The 21,376-nt window shown below is 44.4% G+C and overlaps 1 protein-coding gene across 3 annotated transcripts in view; it reads right to left on the bottom strand.

Annotated features, from left to right (window-relative positions):
* The window catches only part of FOCAD (focadhesin), a 256,927-nt gene that overhangs the window by 33,168 nt on the left and 202,383 nt on the right, over positions 1–21,376 (bottom strand). For all 3 annotated transcript variants that reach the window (XM_068234405.1, XM_068234403.1, XM_068234404.1), the window contains exons 27-32: positions 12,661–12,899; positions 11,900–11,989; positions 5,324–5,471; positions 4,285–4,404; positions 836–958; positions 668–745 (exon numbers count right to left, since the gene is read on the bottom strand). In XM_068234405.1, the coding sequence (XP_068090506.1) occupies positions 668–745; positions 836–958; positions 4,285–4,404; positions 5,324–5,471; positions 11,900–11,989; positions 12,661–12,899 (798 nt within the window). The remainder of the gene's footprint in view (positions 1–667; positions 746–835; positions 959–4,284; positions 4,405–5,323; positions 5,472–11,899; positions 11,990–12,660; positions 12,900–21,376) is intronic.

The following is a 21,376-nucleotide window of genomic DNA, read 5'->3' as shown; positions in this document are numbered from 1 at the left end:
CATATCCACTTATATTGGTTGTGCGAATCTGCATGCAGAAAACACATGCAGATTCGCTCTAGTGGAAACGGGCCCTAAGGCCGCGTTCACATTACAAACGCGGACGGGCACGCACGCGGAACGCAACGCATACGAACGCACGTCATCCGCGTTTGTATGCGTTGCGTGGCTGATCCTATCACTGAACAGTGAATGGGACAGCCACGCGTTTTGGCAAAAAATGCATGCAGCATGCGTTCCCGGACCGCACAGGTCCGGAACGCATGCAGTGTGAACATCAGACAGTGCACTCTATGCACTGTCTGATGTCGTGCGTGTCGGCCACCTGCACGCGTTTCCAAAACGCGGCTAGAAACGCGTGCAATGTGAACGGGGCCTTACTCTGCCCAAAGATCTACTCAAGTTTTGCACCAGTGCTGCCAAGTCTAAATCACATGTCCAGTGCACTTCTTTGGACCTACAGGGTTTAAGACGAATAAGATTGATTATCACCCGTCATGGATCCCTTTTAATATGATCTGTATTTCCAACCTTACCCAATGAATTTTACCCTCCTCTTCCAGACTGCTGAATACACACCCTACCACCAATATAGTGCCATGTAATGTGCAATGACATTATATGATTAGCTCACCTTTGATATGTGATAATGCTGCATCTTACGTACCTGTATAAGTGCAGACTCTGATCCTACCAATGCCACAAGTCCATTGAGGGCCGCAAGGCGTTGCATAGTAGGGCAACCCTGAAAGATGATTAGAAGTCTACTTGAGCATAATGTACATTGTTTTCCTGGGATTATGTGGTTATTGAAATAGAAGGTAAGAAAACTTACCTCTGCAAGGAGGATCTTAATCCAAGCAGGTAGCAATCGATTGTTCAGGTCCTCTGCTTTACCATGACCACAGACTGACAGGCCATGAACAATCGTTCCCAGTGCTAGTGCCAAACCAGGAGTCTGCCGCCATTTAAGTGACATGCCAAAATAATTAAAGAATCAGGTTACAAAGCAAGCATCTAATTTGAAACACAACCTATTCTATACCCTTAAAATACTAGGCTGCATTCTACAGCTTGTAATAAAAATCTGTATCTACATATAAAACACAGCCATCCCAAGTGTTTCTAATAGATGGATATATGAAGATTCGTTTTCAGTCAGCGGACGAGACAATGAGTAAGAGTGGCTACTGCTCTATGCAGCTAATTACTGAAGCAGAAAATTGGATATGTGTGCGACCTGTACAGTTGCAAAGAAGTTGCAGATTAGGCTAATTACCAGTTTGGGGAATTTGTCACTGGTTAAAAAAAATAACATTAAATTATAAAATGACTGGTGCAGTACAAATGTATTTTGTATAGCAATGGTGTAATTAAAGCAGGATTGTCTGGTAATGATACACATTTATGAGAACTATCACTAATATAGACACAATAAAAAAAAAAAAAATATTTATACCCCTATGGCTCTTGATGCATGTCACATGACATGCTCAGGTGGGAGCAGCAGGAAAATTGGCTCTACAGTGGTTACAGGGAAGAGCAGAGTGTGGAGGACAGGTCGCTCTTCTGGAACAAGGTAATGTATAAGGCTGCCACTGCTCTGCTCACTACTTCCTTGCCACCTGACAAAGCACTGCCCCCTATTGTTACATCCCTGAATGTATGGGTGTTGCTCTGTCCAAGATTGGCAGAGGAAACTCATTCCTGGCAATTACTTGTTTGCCATGAGCAGAGTAGAGGGGGGAGCTCAGAGGACACCTTTAGGCTCGAGCCACACTGTCAGTGCTTTTCTGAGCGCTTTTTAACCACTTAAGGACTGCAGTCTTAAAACTGCCACCCAGCATGGGTATGTGTAAAAATACACCCCAAAACACATTATACAACTTCTCCCGAGTACGGCGATACCACATGTGTGACACTTTTTTTGCAGCCTAGGTGCACTAAGAGGCCCAAAGTCCTATGAGTACCTTTAGGATTTTACAAGTCATTTTGAGGCATTTGGTTTCTAGACTACTCCTCACGGTTTAGGGCCCCTAAAATGCCAGGGCAGTATAGAAACCTCACAAGTGACCCCATTTTAGAAAGAAAACACCCAAAGGTATTCCGTTAGGAGTATGGTGAGTTCATAGAAGATTTTATTTTTTGCATCTATAATTAGGTGCAAACAGTGGTCTGAGGGGGCGATCAGGGAGGGTCTGAGGGATGCTGTGGGTGATCAGGGGGCAGGATCAGTGTGTGTGTGTGTGTGTGTGTTTACTAGGGGGGGCTGCCTCCTACCCTGGTGGTCCCTCAATCACTGGGACAACCAGGGTAGGAGGCAGCCTGTATAATACACTTTGTATACATTACAAAGTGTATTATACACTTTCTAGCAGCAGATCGAGGGTTAACATCACGCCGGCGCTGCTAATTGGCCAGCGGGTTGACGTCGCGGGTGGGCGGAGTCTAATGCCGGCGGATGTGATCCCCGCTAATCAGTCCCCCAGGTGCCGCCGATCAGCGTTAGGCAGTCCTGGGGGTGCCACTTTGCCGACGCCCATGGGTAGTGGGCGGTCTGCAAGTGGTTAAAAATCACTCCCATTCACTTTAATTAAAATCACGGTAAAAATCACGTAAAAATCGTAACATAGGCAATTTGCGTGATCACATAGATTTTTACCGTGATTTTAATGAAAGTCAATGGGAGTGATTTCTAAAAAGTGCTCAGCAATCACAAGTACTCCACAAGCGCTCAGAAAAGCGCTTATATAGTGTGGATCCAGCCTTACATACATTAGTTTTTGTTTTTTACAGCCATCAGTTTAAAGAGAACCCGAGGTGTGTTTAAAGAATGTTATCTGCATACAGAGGCTGGATCTGCCTATACAGCCCAGCCTCTAAGGTCCAAACCCCACTAAGGTCCCCCTGCACTCTGCAATCCCTCATAAATCACAGCCGTGCTGTGAGGCTGTGTTTACATCTGTAGTGTCAGTCTCAGCTGCTCCCCCGCCTCCTGCATAGCTCCGGTCCCTGCCCCCGTCCCTTCCCGCCAATCAGCAGGGAGGGAAGGGATGCAGGCGGGGACCGGAGTTCTGCAGGAGGCGGGGAGAGCAGCAGACTGACACTATAGAGATAAACACAGCCAGCTCTGACAAGTTGTTTGTCAGCAGCGTGGCTGTGATTTATGAGGGATTGCAGAGTGCAGGGTGAATTTAGGGGGGTTTGGGATAGCAACAGAGGCTGGGCTGTATAGGCAGATCTATCCTCTGTATGCAGATAATATTCTTCAAACCCACCTCGGGTTCTCTTTAAAGGAATACTTAAGTCTAGAAAAAAAAATGACATTTACTCACCTGGGGCATCCCTCAGCCCCCCGAAGCTGGATGGTGCCCTCGCAGCCCCGCTCCGATCGTCCTGTCCCCGCCGGCGGCTACTTCCGGTTCGGCGACAGCCGCCGACAGGCTAGGAACGCGGCTGATTTTCCGCATTCCCAGCCGCTGCTATCACTCTCTATGCACTATAGCAGCATAGAGAGTGATAGCAGCGGCTGGGAACGCGGAAAATCAGCCGCGTTCCTAGCCTGTCGGCGGCTGTCGCCGAACCGGAAGTAGCCGCCGGCGGGGACAGGACGATCGGAGTGGGGCTGCGAGGGCACCATCCAGCTTCGGGGGGCTGAGGGATGCCCCAGGTAAGTAAATGTCATTTTTTTTTCTAGACTTAAAGAGAACCCGAGGTGGGTTTGAAGAATATTATCTGCATACAGAGGATGGATCTGCCTATATAGCCCAGCCTCTGTTGCTATCCCAAACCCCCCTAAGGTCCCCCTGCACTCTGCAATCCCTCATAAATCACAGCCACGCTGCTGACAAACAGCTTGTCAGAGCTGGCTGTGTTTATCTCTATAGTGTCAGTCTGCTGCTCTCCCCGCCTCCTGCAGAACTACAGTCCCCGCCTGCATCCCTTCCCTCCCTGCTGATTGGAGGGAAGGGATGGGGGCAGGGACCGGAGCTATGCAGGAGGCGGGGGAGCAGCTGAGACTGACACTACAGATGTAAACACAGCCTCACAGCATGGCTCTGATTTATGAGGGATTGCAGAGTGCAGGGGGATCTTAGTGGGGTTTGGGATAGCAACAGAGGCTGGGCTGTATAGGCAGATCCAGCCTCTGTATGCAGATAACATTCTTTAAACACACCTCGGGTTCTCTTTAAGTATTCCTTTAATCTTAACATTAATATTCATCCAGGGAGACTAATCATCTGATGTATGTACCTAGCATCACCACTGGGCGGATACACTAACCTGTTGGTTCTGTTCAGTCAGCATCCTCAGTTTATTCATGTATTCCTCAGCATACTCAGCTGCAAGAATGCCAGCACTAAAGGCAGAGACGGACACACAAGCTACAGAATATGACAGCACCTGAAAAAGGTGAAGAGCTCTATATTAACCTACAGACCTGTGCAGACACACAAACCATATTCTACTGTACAATTGGCATGTTAAAGTGAACCTGTGTTCCCAATCTATGTGTGTGTAGAGCTGAAAATCATGTACTTCCAAATACATGCATAATTTTCTGGGAACAGTGACAATCAGAGCCTCTATTTCATTTATATCTACTTTGGCTCACAAAATTGCTCTAGGGCCTGCCTCCTCCTGTGCCTCACTATTCGTCAGTCAGACCATTCATCATATTACTGACTTTGAGCCAAGTCCTTCACTAAAAGTGAATGGACTTGCAAAGCCACAAAGTCTGACAGGCCAGTTTGAAATGGAGATTGTTCCCTTTTTCTTCTCCAAAGTTCTAATCTGTTTGAAAAGTTGCTTCTGCTGATTTAAACAGCAGATATTTTGTTAATGTGCTTCTTTTCCAGATCAACAGAGCAGCAATTTGGTGTAGTGGTTATCAGTCTTAATTTGCAATTTCTATCCCAGCCAGGGTACTATCTGCAAGGAGTTTGTATGTTCTCCCTGTGACTGTGTGGGTTTTCTTTGGGCACTCTGATTTCCTACCATATCTCAAAAACATACAGATAAGTTAATTAGTTTCACCCGAAATTGTCCATAAACTGCAATGGACATATGACTATGGTAGGGATTAGATTGTGAACCCCTCTGAGGGACAGTTAGTGACAAGGCTATACATACGCTGTAAAGTGCTGTGGAATATTTTGGTACTATATAAATACTAAATAATAATTAACTAACATAGGTGCAAATATATAGCTTGTCCATTTCTGTGGAGCACATGCAGCAAATTATTCACAGTATAATAATAAAAACCTAGTATACAAATAATAAAAAAATCTACCTTTATATCCCTGTGAGTGCCTCTTACCTCTTGCACAGTTCGGCTCTGATCAGCACCGCTCTGCAGACATTCATAGAGCTTACGGAGAGTAGCTGAGACATGGACTCGGCTGTCCGTCTGGCTGTTCTGACTCATGAAGCAAAGCACAAGTCCTACTCCCAGAATACAGCCTATGCTGTGGACAGACAGACATCACACAATCAATGGGTATAGCAAAAGTACAGCATAAAAGACAAGAGCATGCATACATATACTGTAACATACACACACGTGCACACACACAAACAAAACTTTTTATTGTAATATGGCACTGCAGTATACGGTAAGTAGTTGCAACTGCAGTGGTCACAAACATATTTAAAAACCGAAATGTATGGTTTACATAAGTAAAAAGCATACGCAAGCACCTTTTGCAAGAGCTTTGGGGAGAAGTATGTACTGTGTGCACAGTTTAGAAATTCTTGTGCATATCCCAGACAGCTATACTGTGGGGGTAACTCAGGGTGATATGTCCATCCTTATAACCCTTACACCTGCACTTCTAACTTACAGAAAGGAAAACATGACCAGCTGCCAGTCAAATAACAATGGCGTGTGGAAACACTAGACCATAAATTACAAAAAGACACCTGCAGCACCGGTGTGTTTTTATGGCAATTTTATAACCAAACTGGAATTTTCCCTTAAGCTTAGTACACATTTATGAGAACTGTCACAAGTACAGATGCTGTCAGTCACAAAACAATGGTGTGTGGAAACACTAGGTTTAGCCAAGGAAACCTGCTTAAAGGATCACAGTCACGAAAATCTTAAAATGTAAAATATATGTAAACACATACAAATAAGAAGTATGTTTCTTCCAGAGTAAAATGAGCCATAAATTGCGTTTCTGCTTTGTTGTTTTCACTTACAATAAGTAGTAGAAATATGACATTACCAGCAGGTTTTTGGCTAGTCCATCTCTCCATAGGGGAATCTCAGCATGGCCTTTATTCTTTATAAAGACACTACCTGAAAAAGATTTATACACTGATGCTGGCCAGCCTCCCTGCTTGCTGCACACTTTTTAGCAGTTGGACAGAGCAACTGCCATTCACTTCTTTTGAAAATAAAGAAAACCCTGAGAGCCCCCCATGAGGAGATGGGCTAGTCCAAAACCTGTCGATTCTGTCAGATTTCTACTACTTACTGTGACAAGCACTACTTAAGTGACAGCAACGTAGGAGAAAAGTAATTTATGGCTCATTTTACTCTGGAAGAAACATACTTCTTATTTGTATATGTTTGCATATATTTTACATTTTAAGATTTTCGTGACAGTGGTCCTTTAAAGCCCAACTTCAGGTTTGTACTGTTCATTAGCATGTAACATTTCTTCTCAGGTCTTAGTCCTTTGTATTCACATCAAATTAATTTACCTAACCTCCTAACTTCGTCTGGAATGGGCAACTAGCTAACAAGGATACAGAGACCAAATAAAAGTTGTCCTTTTTATTGTCAAATAAGCTCCACATGAAAGCGGTAGAGTTCTATGGAGGTTCCATGGAGAAAAATTAACAGACATTCAGTCCATTGGGGACAAAAACAACAAAAAAGTCGATTCTATTACAATATTAGATTTTTTTTCACCGATGTTAGACTTTAAGTCTAAATATTATTTAAATAATATCTAAGATATTCCTCAAAGAATGAGTAAAAGTAGTGCCTGACAATAACACAGATAGTTTGCATTACTGATTTTGCCCATTTCATAATGCTTCTCACATAAAAGGGAGGACAGAGTACCCAAATAGCTCATGGTGGCCTGGAACCACTAGGAGAGTATAATGGGCTAAACAAAAAGCTCTCTTACTAAAAAAAAACACCTATGCATGCTAAGTAAAATTGTGCCTTCTTAAAACGGAAGGTATATGCAAAAGTTCAGCTTCAAGTGAGCAAATAAGGTTTCCCATGACGCATCACTTCTGATTATGCAAATCATCTCTTTCTTCCCCTGAAAGTAAGGTTGTACATCCAGAACCGCTGGTGTATAGTGAGCATATAGCTAGTATATTTTACAGAGCCACATCAATCCAGCATACATACAGCCTAGTTTGGACTAACTGGTCCTCATCAGTGCATGACATGGATTGATTATTATTTATTTATTAGATTTATATAGCGCCAACATATTACGCAGCGCTGTACAATAAATAGGCTTACAGACAATGATAACAGGGTTGACAGAACAATACAGGTAACGGACCATAGATACAACAATACAGGTAATAGCAATAAGATACACAACACAATGCAGATAATAGTACAATGCCAGATCATAAACTGGAATGGTAGTGGTAAAAAATTACCAGTTCCAAATTCTGGGTAAAGTGCACACAGTCAAGTATGATACACAAGGGAAGAGGGCCCTGCCAAAGGCTTATAATCTAGAGGGAGGGGCTGGTGACACAAAAGGATATAGATCTATGGGATAGGGCTTGTACCAGTACTAGAGAATACACAGACAGCTCATGGTGACCAAGAACCACTAGGAGCATAAGGGGATAAAAAAGAAAAGTCCTCTTACTAGTTGACTGTTTAAAATCAGCTGTCAGAATTCCAATATTAATTTCCTTACACCATTTTCCTGCCACTGTTGTGGGAAAAAAAGGCAGTAGGAACTTGAAAAAGTAGCTCTCTATTCACACACGTTTCGTCCCACAAAGTACTTTCTTCTTGGGAAAACTAAGTTCAATTAAAAAGGCAGAAAGAGTAAGATGGGCTCTCCTGAGGGGGCTTCTGTCTGCAGACAAACAGCTTCCTTTGTAGGTCTTTCCAGGATAATTTTCACTACTACAATGGCGGAAAGAAACATGATCTGAGGACCATAATTCTTATCAGTTGCTAGTAAACACACAGCACTATTCAGAATGGTGTATGAAACATGGTAGAGTGAAAAAACATAACAAAACAAATGCACATATTTGTATTATTGATCAGAGGCTATTTTAAAGTATTTTGTGAAGTATGACTCTAAAGTAAACTAACACTTCTTATGACAACAAGAAAGAGGCGGTACAGCTCCCTACAGGAATCCCTTGGCTTTCTCTTTACTAGTCATGTTAGACAATGAAGATGAAAACTGAATGCTGTTGAAATACCTCATTGTCTAGCCTGACTGCAAAAGCAAAAGCAGCTACATGATAAAAGACTTGCCATCCGTCATCAACAAGCATACAGCTGCATAGCTTCTTTGTCTGACATCTGTGTAGATACATTACTATAGACCACTGGCCATAGACTAAAAATAGTTCCTAAACCAATATTACCAGCACCAAACAAAGAAACAGATCTATTGCAGCTATCTAAGAACAGACCAGAAGATGGCAGCATAGCAGAGACTAATATTTGCAATACATATAAAATAAGATTATCTTCAGGGGCTTCAGCAGAATTGTACACATGAAAATAATGCACCATGGACTTCAATATGAACAAAGATCACAGACATTGCTGCATAATTCAGAGGAAACAAACCGATGATAACACTGACTAGAAAAAGACAAAATGAGAAATTTACAGCATCAGGTGTATGAATCAGACATCTATTCTACAGCAATAAATGAAGTCGTGATTAATTTCTGTCACTCTTAAAACATCAGGTGACTTAAAGCAACCCTGTAGCAACTTAAAAAAAAAAAAAAAAAGACTAATGGTGCATACACACGGGCACAACTGTCGCCACAAACACGTGGCACGCGTGTGTTGCGGCGACAGGTTCCCCCGTCGCTAGTCCTAGCCAATCGCCGGCAACAGCTCTCGCCGCAACTGTCGCTAGTCCGCCAAGCGTACCGTGTGTGTATGCGGATTAGTGACAGCAACCCATGCTCCATGCATGGAGCTTCCGGCGGGGGGGGGGGGGGGGGGGGGGTGTTGGGGAACCTTCGGCGACTGTCGCTGTTTTTTTTTCTTTTTTTATGTTGCCTGTGACTTTTGTGCCTCATGTGTATGAGGCATTAGATACTCATCTAAGAAGAAGGAAGGCTCTGGATCCCATATAGTATCAAGCCTTTGGGACTCCTCGGAGTGCTGTTGATGACAGGCGCCTCCGTACTGTGCATGCACGAGTCAGGACCTGCTTGTCTTAGAAAGTACTCAGTGACACGAATACTCGTGGCTGAAGATGAATTCGACGTGCTAGTCAAATAATTTATTAGTGTGTGTGTGTGTGTGTGTGTGGGGGGGGGGGGGGTGTAAGGGGAAGGGGTTATGAGAGAGGACTGGGAAGGTTCAATGGAATACATGTGTTTTCTTAGGTCCGTTCAGGTTTACTTCAAAGTCCATTTCCTGGATTTTTTAAAATCACATCTGTCTCTCCCCTCACCTGAACAATGTAGGTATATTATAAAATACTGTACATTTCCCCCCAAAATTGGGATGCTGTGTAACGTAAATAAAAGCAGTATGCAATGATTTGCAAATCATATACACCCTTTATTTGACTGAAATGGTTATAAAGACAACATGTCAGATGCTGAAACTGAGAAATGTGATGGTGTAATACACAATATATGCTCATTTTGAATTTGATGCCTGGAAATTTCAAAACAAAGACAGGGAAAACATAAGACTAGCAAAGTCGTAATACACACACACACACACACACACACACACACACACACACACACATATGTATATATATATATATATATATATATATATATATATATATATATACATATACATATATATACACACACCCGGTGAGCCATTTTACATCTAAGTTGATAGGAAAGTAGTCACTACAATGATTGTATAAAAAAACACCAAGAGCTGCTGGGCCCTGAGCAAAAAAAAAAAAGGGGGGGGGGGGGGGGGGATACACCACTTGTTGGCTGGGTGCGAACTGACCTGTAGCTTGATGAATCAAAAATGTCAATTTTGGGGCTAATCATGATGCCACATCCTCCAAGCAAAGTAAAAGAATGAATATGTGAGTGCAAAAAAGTAAGAATAGGGTCATATGAGGTAAAATTACGAACAATTTGAAGATTGTATTATCTACAGATTATTAAATATTCATATAATCCAGAAATATCTTTGTACACCAGTGACAAGGACGAAAGCCAATATTAGATAGCCGTGATGTTTGGGCGCTCAGGTGGCACTGCATTAAAAACAGACATAATTCTGTAGTGGAAATCACTGTATAAACTCAGGTACACCTTTGAAAACCACTGCATGTGGACAGAATATATTCCAGTATCCATAAATGAAACAATACTCTCGTATTCCTGTAATTGGGGCACTATAAATATTACTATTTTTTACGATATATAGCCCCAACATTTTCCATAACGCTGTACATAGAACAAAACAAATAGTGGGGAGTAAAGATTATTGCCATTAACACTATAATGTCCAACTGTGCAATGACCACTTCAAAACATACAGTGCAATCAATGTTAGGGACTGGATTACAGCCTTTTGACCAAAGGCACCTGGCATGGATGGCAAATATATATTTTAAGCATTGTCACTTTAAGGGCAGCAGGTCCCTTTTTGAATTTTCTACATAAATGGGTCAAGATAGAGGTCCCGGAGAATAGCCCCAAAGAAGAAATAAAAACACTACAGCTCCATGTGGTTTATTGACTATTATTTTACACACAAGGCAAAAAGTTAAGGGGTCTGCCAAAAGACCCTTCCACTCATTAGCAGGTTCAAAGGCACTTATCTGACGGCCCAGTGCCATAAAGTAACAGACATGCTGTAGGTATACCAGGTCTATTGGACAAGCAATAAATGATTTGACCTCTGACTTATGTTTATAATCTTTGGCCACTTTAGTTGCCTACTGAACTATATTTTATTTACAGCTTACATCTTCTCTTATAGTACCTCCTGTATAAACCCCTTACCCACTTGGACTGTAATTTCTTGCAGGCAGAGCCCTCTCTCCTATCTTTATATTGCAGTAATTGCTGATTGATGAATTTATGTTAACTTAGCATGAGTAAAAATGTATCTGTACAGCACAGATAATATGTTGGCACTGTATAAATAATACTACATTTGTACAACCAACTAAGATATACGTATTTATGACAATGGAGGGGGGGGGGGGGAAACGTCTCTTTCTTATCTCGTTTTCTGCAATTGGGCTAAGGTTGGGTTTCTATTAGTGTCACAGACATACTATATCTCTCGCTGTACAGCGAGGGTGGAGATGCCTTGGACACCAGGGGGTCTTTCTCTTGTTTTGAGCAGTGCCTATGCAATAGACAGATTTTGCCTGTTGAGGCTTTACCTTGATTAAAAAAAAAAAAAAAAAGACATAACATGGCCCTGAAACATTGGATTACAAGTTACAGTATATTTAATAAACAATATCATTACAAAGGAGGTGATGGTATTTTTTCAAGATCTGTCAAAGACAGGTGGCGTCAGCCACCTTTTCTACCTAGCGGCCCTGCTATAGGAATACTAACCACAACACTGTGTATGGAAGATTTTCTTTACCTTAATCTTATTATTTAATCTGCCTGGGTCAGATAATAAACATCTCATGCATGTTGGTACCTTAGAAACCAGCTGAATACACACAGTGCATAATGATCTTACTTGAATTCCAAACTGGTATCAAAGCAGCAGCTTTCCAAAGCATCCAAAGTTTTCATGATTATTAAGTTCATCTGCTGCCCAGATGTATCACTGTAAGAAACAAAATGACAGTGTATTTAAAGGTGTACCAGCAGATCCTAACATATGAAACCAATGTGTTTATTGATCACTATAATAGCTTTGATATTACAGGTATGAAACATCTATACAAAAATGATAAGTAATCAGTGCTCTCTGTGGGAGCCAGATTATGCTTCTGAAATTAAAGTGAACCTCCAGACTAAAAATCTACTCAGCAGCACTGAAAAGGCATCGTGTTTCTTTAACCGTTTCACAGCATCAGAACTTTTTCTTACCCAAGCTTAATTTTTAACTGCACAGAAGCTAAGCTCCGCCCCATCAAAGAAATCTGCCCGGGCATTTTTCCCCTGATGCTGTGCAAAGCATGATGGGATTTTTGATGTTGTTCTCCTTCTGCTGTTTTGGTGCAAATATGTTTTTTTTTCATTTTGAATTTGAGATTTGAAGCCTAGCGTGCGCAGCTGGACGGGTGATCAGGACACAGGACAGTTGGAACTGTGTCTCAAGCTCCCTTGTCACCTCCTTTCAACCAAAAAGATAGCTGCCCCCATGAAATCACAAACATTTGCCTGTTCTTTTAAAACATGGTTGGTAAGAGATTATATTACCTATTTTAATTAACTTAACTAATGTAACTTAATAACAGTATGTTCGTGTAAGCTGAAGTTCCCCTAATGTACCTGACTTTCTCCTCAGACAAGCGTGAGATGAACATTCCCAGTGCCAGTCCCATATGGACCTGAAGAGCTTGTGCCTCATCCGCTTCTGGCTTCCCAGGTAACCTGGCAGTGAAGATGCTGAGAATTTCTTCCACCTTTTCCTTAAAAGACACAACAAGCACTGGCACCAGTAGAGAGAGTGCCGTGGCAGCACAGGAGCGGGCAATGACACTAGCTGTATTCTCTCCTGAATAAGATTTCTGCAACAAAACAACAGTTTATGAAAGTCACATTCATACTTCAATTTTTGACACAAACAACTAATCCTTCTGTATAGTGGATTGTCATCTTAACATACTTTACTCATATCTTTATGGTCTTCACTCATAGCTTAAAGAGAATCTGTACTCTAAAATTCTTGCATTAAAACGCATACCATTCTACTCCTTATGTTCTCATGGGCCCCTCTGTGCGGTTTCTGCCGCTCCCTGCTGCAATCCTGGCTTGTAATTGCCAGTTTTATGCAGTGTTTACAAACAAAAACCATGGCTTCTAACCACTCTGAGAACAGCTTATTGTGTGACTCATGCAGAGCTTGGAGAGGGTGTGTATAGCTTCTGCCAATGACAAGCAGTGCTGCACATTCCACACATTCCAGCCCTCAGCCCAACAGAGATGACAGAGGAAAGATGATACGATTTATTACAGAGACAGTGCAACTAGGAAATGCTGCAGTAAGACAGACCACATTAGAACAGGTATAGGAACTTATAGGATAGAAGAATTAAGGCTCAACATTTTGTTACAGAGTCTCTTTAAGGCAAAAATGGCCCCACTGTTGCCATGGTCATATTTAGCAGAACTCGGTCATCTTACATCTCTACTGCATCTGCAAACTGTCTAAGTGCTTGACAAAGGTTTTACACCTGATAATGACAATGCATATTACAAGAAATATACTAGACAAGCTGAACTAGGACTAAGAATTTATTTGGTCTAGTTTTGTCTTTTTTTTTTTTAAACTAATTTCCTAGAAAATGCAGAAATAATTACCGGTGTTCTGCTTAGCCTGTATGCAGACATCTGAAAGACATGACTTTTTTGTCTGTCTGTATGCTCTAATGTAGGGGACACAACATAAATCGGTAATACCCTGCCCATATTTCCTTGTTGTGTACTGAACTCCTTTTATAGATAGATCATCACAGAACATAATTTTCCACCAGAAGGAGGCTGCAGATAGCTTTATCTGGATAATCACGAATTCTTAATGTTTGGGGCCATCCTAGCTTAAAAAAAAGGCTATTTCCACAATTGAGCATGCCTCTCGAAATCCTTTGGTAGTCATCAGAAGTTTAAGGTAATCTTAAGCAAAAAAGCGGAAGCATCTGAGATGTTGGATGCTCTCTATCGATTTTTTTCCAGAGACTATGAAATGATCCTCAGCTCATCTCCCAACTCACATACCCACAAATAATACCTCTAAAATGCAGTGTCCAATAAGAATCTATCAGAAATAAGTATTGAGGCACTTGTTAACACCATCTTCTCTCTTGCAGGTTCCTTTCTTAGTATTGCCTTTGCCTGTACATTGGTCAGCATGGTATGTCTAATTTATAGTAGACAAGGTCCTGTGAGAAAACTCTGGTGGATCTATTAAAACATGTGAAAGAGCTTGTAGCAAAACTGTGCTTGGCCAGAAAATACTAGCAAGGTTTCTAAATTAGTCTCCAGTTAGATGCTGGTGTTGGGTGTTCATTTGTCACTCTGTGAAAGACACTGCTGCTTAAAAGTTGGTTTGATGAGAAGGCTTCCAAAATCTTATCAGTTTTACCATTACAGGCCTTTTTGAGTAGCAGGCCACAGAGACAAATCTGCTCACTGCAGTATAAAGCTGTGTGCTCAATGTCCAAAAAAACAGCCTGTCCCAATCAATGTGTGAGCAACAAAAAACATTTTTCTGGACTATATGGGCTCGTTTCCACTAGTGCGGCGTGCGCCGGCACTGAGCGGGTAGGCGGGATCACAAGCGAATCCAATGAGCCGTGCCATGCACGGCTATGGGATTCGCAGCCTCCGCCGCAAATTCTGCAGGGGGTTCAGGCCGAATCGCTCCCGCAAGCGATTCGGCCGCGGCGCCGTTATCCCCTATGGCAGAGTTTCCCCGTGCGAATCATATGCGGGGAAACTCTGCGGAATCGCAGCGGAAACCGCAATAGTGGAAACGGGCCCTCAGATTGCTCAGAGAGCAAGGACTCTGTTTTTTCTACAAAGCGGACGTAAGCCATTTTGATTTACTTGTATTACTGCCTCTTACTGGAGAAAAGCCTGTTTCTGTTTTGTCTTGGCTTAAATAAACTGGACTTTCTGACACATCTACTGTCTCCTGCGTGCTAGCAGTAGTTCCTGTGACCCCATATCATATATAGTTAAACTGGCGCCCCTGTAGGCAGCCACGGCTCACAACGGCTCCTGGGATTCAAGGGGATTTCAGGCGATTACTTTTAGTTTGTTTTTGTTTTTTTTCTTTTCTTTTTGAGTTTTAGTTTTAGTTTAGTTTAGTTTTTAGTTTAGCTAAGTAGCTTAGCAGCCTAGCAGTTTTTCCGCAGTAGCGTGCAACTCAGCCGCCCACTCACCGCTGCCCGCCTGCCTCCTTACCGCAAAAACCGCTGGCCTCCCACCACCCTGGAGAAGGGACATCACAGCCCATGGTCACCTCCGCAGTCTGGCACATCCCGAACCGGCTCCCGCAGAGACCCCACCGCGGCCTCCAGCGATCCCTGCTGCCAAGGCCGCACGGACTTCACTAGGTCCATCTGGCTCCCCGCGATCATCCCGGCTCCCGCAGAGCTGCTGCTGCTGCCTGCCCCAGCACTCTCCCGCCAGCCGCCGTGCTGTAGACCCTCCAGCTCCGCTGCCGGGTGCCCTCCAGGTGACCAGCTTCAGCCAAGACACCACGCAGGATTACAGCAGCCCTCCGATTGCCCGCACTGGCTGCATCACACACAGCTTGGAAAGGCCCGGACCACGTGGCACGCCTCCTTAAAGGAACAGGCCTCCCGCTGCAGGAACAGGTCTTAAAGGAACACCACCAGAGGAAAGAGCAACGATCTGTGAGTGGCACCAGTGTATGTCTGAGACCTGTCCTGCTGTGTCTCTCTTTTTCTGTGCCCTGACCTGCTGTGCCCATCTCCCCTCTGTACTGAGCCTCCCGCACCCTGCCACACTCAATGCTGAAACTTGACGGCCCAGCTAAAAACTTTAACGGGGACTGGTGCTGCTGCTTCTCCTGCACCCTGCTACACTCAATGCTTCTCCTGCTTCCCCTGCACCCTGCTACACTCAATGCTGAACTTGCACCCTGCTACACTCAATGCTTCTCCTGCTTCCCCTGCACCCTGCTACACTCAATGCTGAACTTGCACCCTGCTACTCTCAATGCTGAACTTGCTGCCCCCCCCCCTCCCCTCGGCTAACGGGGCCAGGCGTTGGTGCTTCTCTCACATCCTACTCACGCACCACTGTGTATACTGTCACCACCAGCCGACAAAGCGGGGTCACTCAGGCCATGTCCTGCAGAAGCCGAACCCCCCCCCCCCCCCTGCAGAGGTCAACCCACCCCTCCAGCTAGGCACATAGTCACCCACTCAGGCGAGGAACTCTGGTACTGGGAGACCCATGCTATCAGCGAAACGTTGGCTGATCCACTCCTGTGGGGCTCAATCTGTGCCCACATCGACCACCTCACCAGGCCCACCGAACGAGCCCTGAACAGCAGCCGCTACAGAGGGTGTAGGGCAGGAGCACTTACGAAACTCAAAAGGAGAGGCCTACACACGCCCCTCCCTGCCATCCTACTCTCCAACGTCAGATCCCTTCCAAATAAACTAGATGAACTGCTCATCCTGCTCGGCAATAAACGCGAGCTGGAAGGGTGCACCCACATCCTTTGCTTCACAGAGACCTGGCTGAAGGACACCATCCCAGACAACTCCCTTCTCCTTCAGGGATACGACCTCATTCGGGCCGACCGTGATCCATCCCTCTCCGGGAAGAAGAAAGATGGAGGCATCTGCCTCTATATCAACACGGCTTGGTGCACCAGCTCCACCACCCTGTTCAAATGCTGCACACCAGACATTGAGCTCCTTCTCGTCAACTGCAGACCAGTGTACTCCCCCAAGAGAGTTCTCCTCCCTTGTCCTGGTCGGGGTCTATATCCCATCTGACGCCGACATCTCCAGCGCCCTTGGCAAGCTATGCGACTCCATCACCCAGTGGGAGACATCCCTCCCTGTACTCCCTCTTTATCATACTGGGTGACTTCAACAAGGTCAACCTCCGACAGGAGCTCCCCCGCTACAGACAACACATAACGTGTCCCACCAGGCAGGAGAACACCCTTGACCACTGCTACACCGTGCTCAAGGACGCGCACAGGGCCACCCAATGGGCTCCCCTCGGCAACTCTGATCACTGCCTTGTCCGCCTGATCCCCACCTACAAGAGGCAGCTTGGGTCCACTAAAACCGCCCTGAGAACTGTCAAGAAATGGTCAGAGGGGGCGAAGCAACAACTTCAGGCCTGCTTCGAATGCACCGATTGGTCAGCCCTGGGGTCACCTTGTTTGGAGGAATGGGCCACGAACATCACCTCCTACATCAGCTTCTGCGATGAGTCATGCATCCCGACAAAGAGCTTCAAAGTCTTCCAAAACAGCAAGCCCTGGTTCAACGGCAAACTGCACCAGCTACGGAAAGCCAAGGCGACCGCTTACAAATCAGGCACCCCAGAGGAGTTTCGAGAGGCAAGGAACACCCTAAACCGTGAACTCAAGGTAGCAGAGCGGAACTATTCGGACAAGCTGCGACTCAACCTCCAGTCTAACAATCCAAGGGAAGTCTGGAAAGGCCTAAGGGCAGCCACGAACCTAAAACCTCCCCCCAGCATGCACCACCCAGCATAGACCTTGCCGAGAAACTCAATGAGTTCTATTGCCGGTTCGAGAGGGATCCCCCCACACTCGGGGCACAAGTAACCACACCAGTTATGACACCTGGATCAGCTCTTGTGGTCCAGGAAGCTGACGTCCTGAAACACCTCCGGAGACTCAACTCAAGGAAGGCCTCAGGCCCGGATGGCGTGTCATCTATCTGCCTGAGAACCTGCGCAACCCAACTTGCTCCCGTCCTCACCTCGCTCTTTAACAAATCACTGGCGGAGGGCAAAGTACCAGCCTGCCTCAAAAAATCCACAATCATTCCAGTTCCCAAGAAGCCGGGGATCTGCGATCTTAACAACTACAGGCCCGTAGCACTCACCTCCACCATCATAAAGATCCTGGAAAGGCTGGTCCTCCACCACCTGAAGCACTCCACTGACGCCCTCCTGGATCCACTTCAGTTTGCCTACAGGCCAAACAGATCTATCGAGGACGCCATCAACATCACTCTGGCGCACATCACTGACCACCTCGACAACCCGAACACCTACGCCAGGATCCTTTTCCTTGACTTCAGTTCGGCCTTCAACACAATATGCCCAGACATCGCTATACAGCAATCTTGTACACCTTGGCCTAGACTCCTTGCTGTGCTCCTGGATCAAGGACTTCCTCACAGACAGAACACAACGAGTGAAGCTCGGCAACTGCTCCTCACAGGATAGAATCACAAGACCGGGTGCCCCGCAAGGGTGTGTACTGTCCCCCATCCTGTGTTCCCTCTACACCAACAGGTGTACCTCTTCCGCCGACTCTGTCAAGGTCATAAAATTTGCCAACGACACCACCATACTTAGTCTCATAAGCAGTGACGATGAACGCACGTACCGGGACGAGATCGAACACATCTGCAAGTGGTGCAAAGACAATCATCTTGTACTCAACGCAACAAAAACAGTCGAGCTGATAGTGGATTTCAGAAGGCGCCCTCACTCACTCAACCCTGTCTCCATCAAGGGCATCGACGTCTCCAGGGAGCCGAGCATCCGTTACCTGGGTGCCACCATCACAGATGACTTAAGGTGGGTGGAAAACACCTCAAAGGCCCAGAAGAAGGCCCAGCAGAGGCTGTTCTTCCTGAGGCAGCTGAGGAAATTTGGGATGCCGGGTGAACGAATGATCACCTTTTACACCGCAACCGTGGAGTCCTCTATTGTTTGGTATGCAGGCGCCACGGCGAGCAACAGAATTAAGCTCCAGAGAGTAATCAATGCTGCCGAAAGGATCATTGGGTCTCCCCTACCACCCTTAGATCTCCTATACACCTCCAGACTGTGGTCTAGGGCAAACAAAATACTGAACGACCCCACTCACCCTGGCAGTCGATACTTTGACCGTCTGCCTTTGGGACGCCGATGCAGATCGATCCTCACCAAGACCTCCAGACATTTGAGCACATTCTTTCCCCAAGCTGTCCACCTACTGAACTCATACTACCACCCTAGCAAAGCCCCCCTAGCCCCTCCCTAGCCTGCACTGACGGTGCACTGTTGTTCAACCATGGAATCCCCTTTGCTCGCCACATTGTCATGCTGTAACCCCCCTACTTATGTTTTTGCTCATCATGCTGTCATGCTTAATCTTACTGTTATGCTGTAATGTTAATCTTACTGTTATGCTGTAAAGTTTGGATGTATGTTTGTAGATATTTCGCTCCTTTCCCATCTGTACGAAATGCCCCTTATCTGTATAACACCTTTCCCTGCCGTGTGAACCACAAAAAATTCCGGGCGCGACGTCATTGCACTCGGCGAAATAAAGATCATTCTGATATATATATATATATATATATATATATATACACACATTGTCCCAGTAAGTGACACTATGACGGCTTTTCCAACATAGGCTATCATTCATAAAGCGTTCCCGCATGCGGTAATGCTAAAAACAGCCGACTTTACAGAGCACTGAGTAAAATGTGTATTCATAAAGGCTGTTTCCCCATGCGGAGCTGACTTTCCCGAGCAGAGCGATAAATTACCGCATTGTGCGGTGATTCTATGCGGAAATGTAACAAACTGTAAATTCATAAAAATTAACGCAAGCGGTATGCGGACGGGGATTACCGCTCCCCTGGATGTAGCGATAGGCATGCGGAGTACATGTAAGTAAATGCGACAGACCTCCCAAGCAGCAGCAGAGAGAACACCGCATGGAGGGACTCGGCCAGCTTCTCCTGTTTCCGCATGCCTACCGACAGCCTAACGCTAGCCTACAGCGGGATATCTCCGCACTCCTATCACAACTAGAAACATTTTTATGAATGACCACCCAGAAGGCTGAAATACCGACAGCGGTGTTTCCCCGCATGGATTTTTGTTACCGACAACACTTCTATGAATGATAGCCATAGTCTAAGACTATACCAACACAAAGCACCCTTCACTGAAAAAAATGAGAATTTCAGGAATTGAAATGTGTAAAAAATGAAACTGTATCAGGTAAAATAGTTTTAAAACTGTACAACAGCTTCTAAACTAGCACAAATGTTCAATTCTATTGACAACTGCTGAAAGAGAAATGAGGTTTGTCCAGGAATACATTATAAGAACAGCGGTATAATATACAATTAATGTGCAGCACATATTAGCTTTGCACTATCAGCAGTCCGGGAGCCTGGAGCATAGCTCATAGCTCATGGCAGAGCAGCAGGTTAAAACTTTGCTGATGCAACATCCTCACAGCACATTCAGAAATGCTTCCTGGTTGCAATTTTTTATACACAGTGTTCTCTAGTTAAAGCAATATATTGAATTTTATGAAGAATAACAATAATCCCTTCTTGGACTATTATCTAGTGCTCCATGGCTTATTTGAATTGATCAACCATGAATGTTACATTTTAACTGAAAAAGCAAATACCTTATGTTCTGCCTATTTTTAAAGCAAATACAGTAAGCAGTAAAAAGTATGTGTATGTGAACCCTTTGGAATTATATGGATTTCTGTACAAATTGATCATAAAATGTCATCTGATCTTCATCTAAGTCACAACAATAGACAATCACAGTCTGCTTAAACTAATACCACACAAATAATTAAATATGTTCCCATGTTCTTTTGTTAAACATGTAACATTCACAGAGCAGGTGGAAAAGAGGCACCCACAGCTGTGACGGCTACAGACTTAGGCACTCTGTTATTGACCTGAGGAAGCGGGTCAGTACCTGTGAAAAGCATTGTCTTTTTGGTGCATCATTAAAACCTTTTACTTATATGGTTTGTCCATTTATGGAGGTAAGACCGAATTACTCCTATACTTTACGATTTACGTTAACTATACTCTGGGCGCCTCCATACGTTTTCTTAGTCGATTGGTATGGAGTATTTTCTTTGAATGTTGAACTGATCAGACAAAATCTGAGAATTGGTAAAAAAAAAAGCTTTTTTTTTAATATTAACCACTTCAGGCCATGGGCTGCCACTTAGGCAGAATGCATGTTTATATAAACATCCTATTTGCACTAAAGGTGCACGAATAGGATGTTTATAAATGTCTATTTAGCAGGAAGTGGTTAAGCCAGGCATATATCTGCACAACACAATATTTGTGAATTACCATTTTACTTGATAGTGTAATGGTTAAGGGCTCTGACACAGGAGACTTGGGCTCATATCCTGGCTCTTCCTATTCAGTAAGCCAGCACCAGCAGTAAGGAATTCTTTAGGCAAGACTCCCTAACACTGCTACTGCCTACTGAGTGCGCTCTAGTAGCTGCCTCACAAGTGATT

This window comes from Hyperolius riggenbachi, chromosome 1 (genome assembly GCF_040937935.1).
Source record: "Hyperolius riggenbachi isolate aHypRig1 chromosome 1, aHypRig1.pri, whole genome shotgun sequence".
NCBI classification, from domain to species: domain Eukaryota; kingdom Metazoa; phylum Chordata; class Amphibia; order Anura; family Hyperoliidae; genus Hyperolius; species Hyperolius riggenbachi.
The sequence above is the reverse complement of the archived record's forward strand: the minus strand, read 5'-3'. Positions and strand labels throughout refer to the sequence as shown.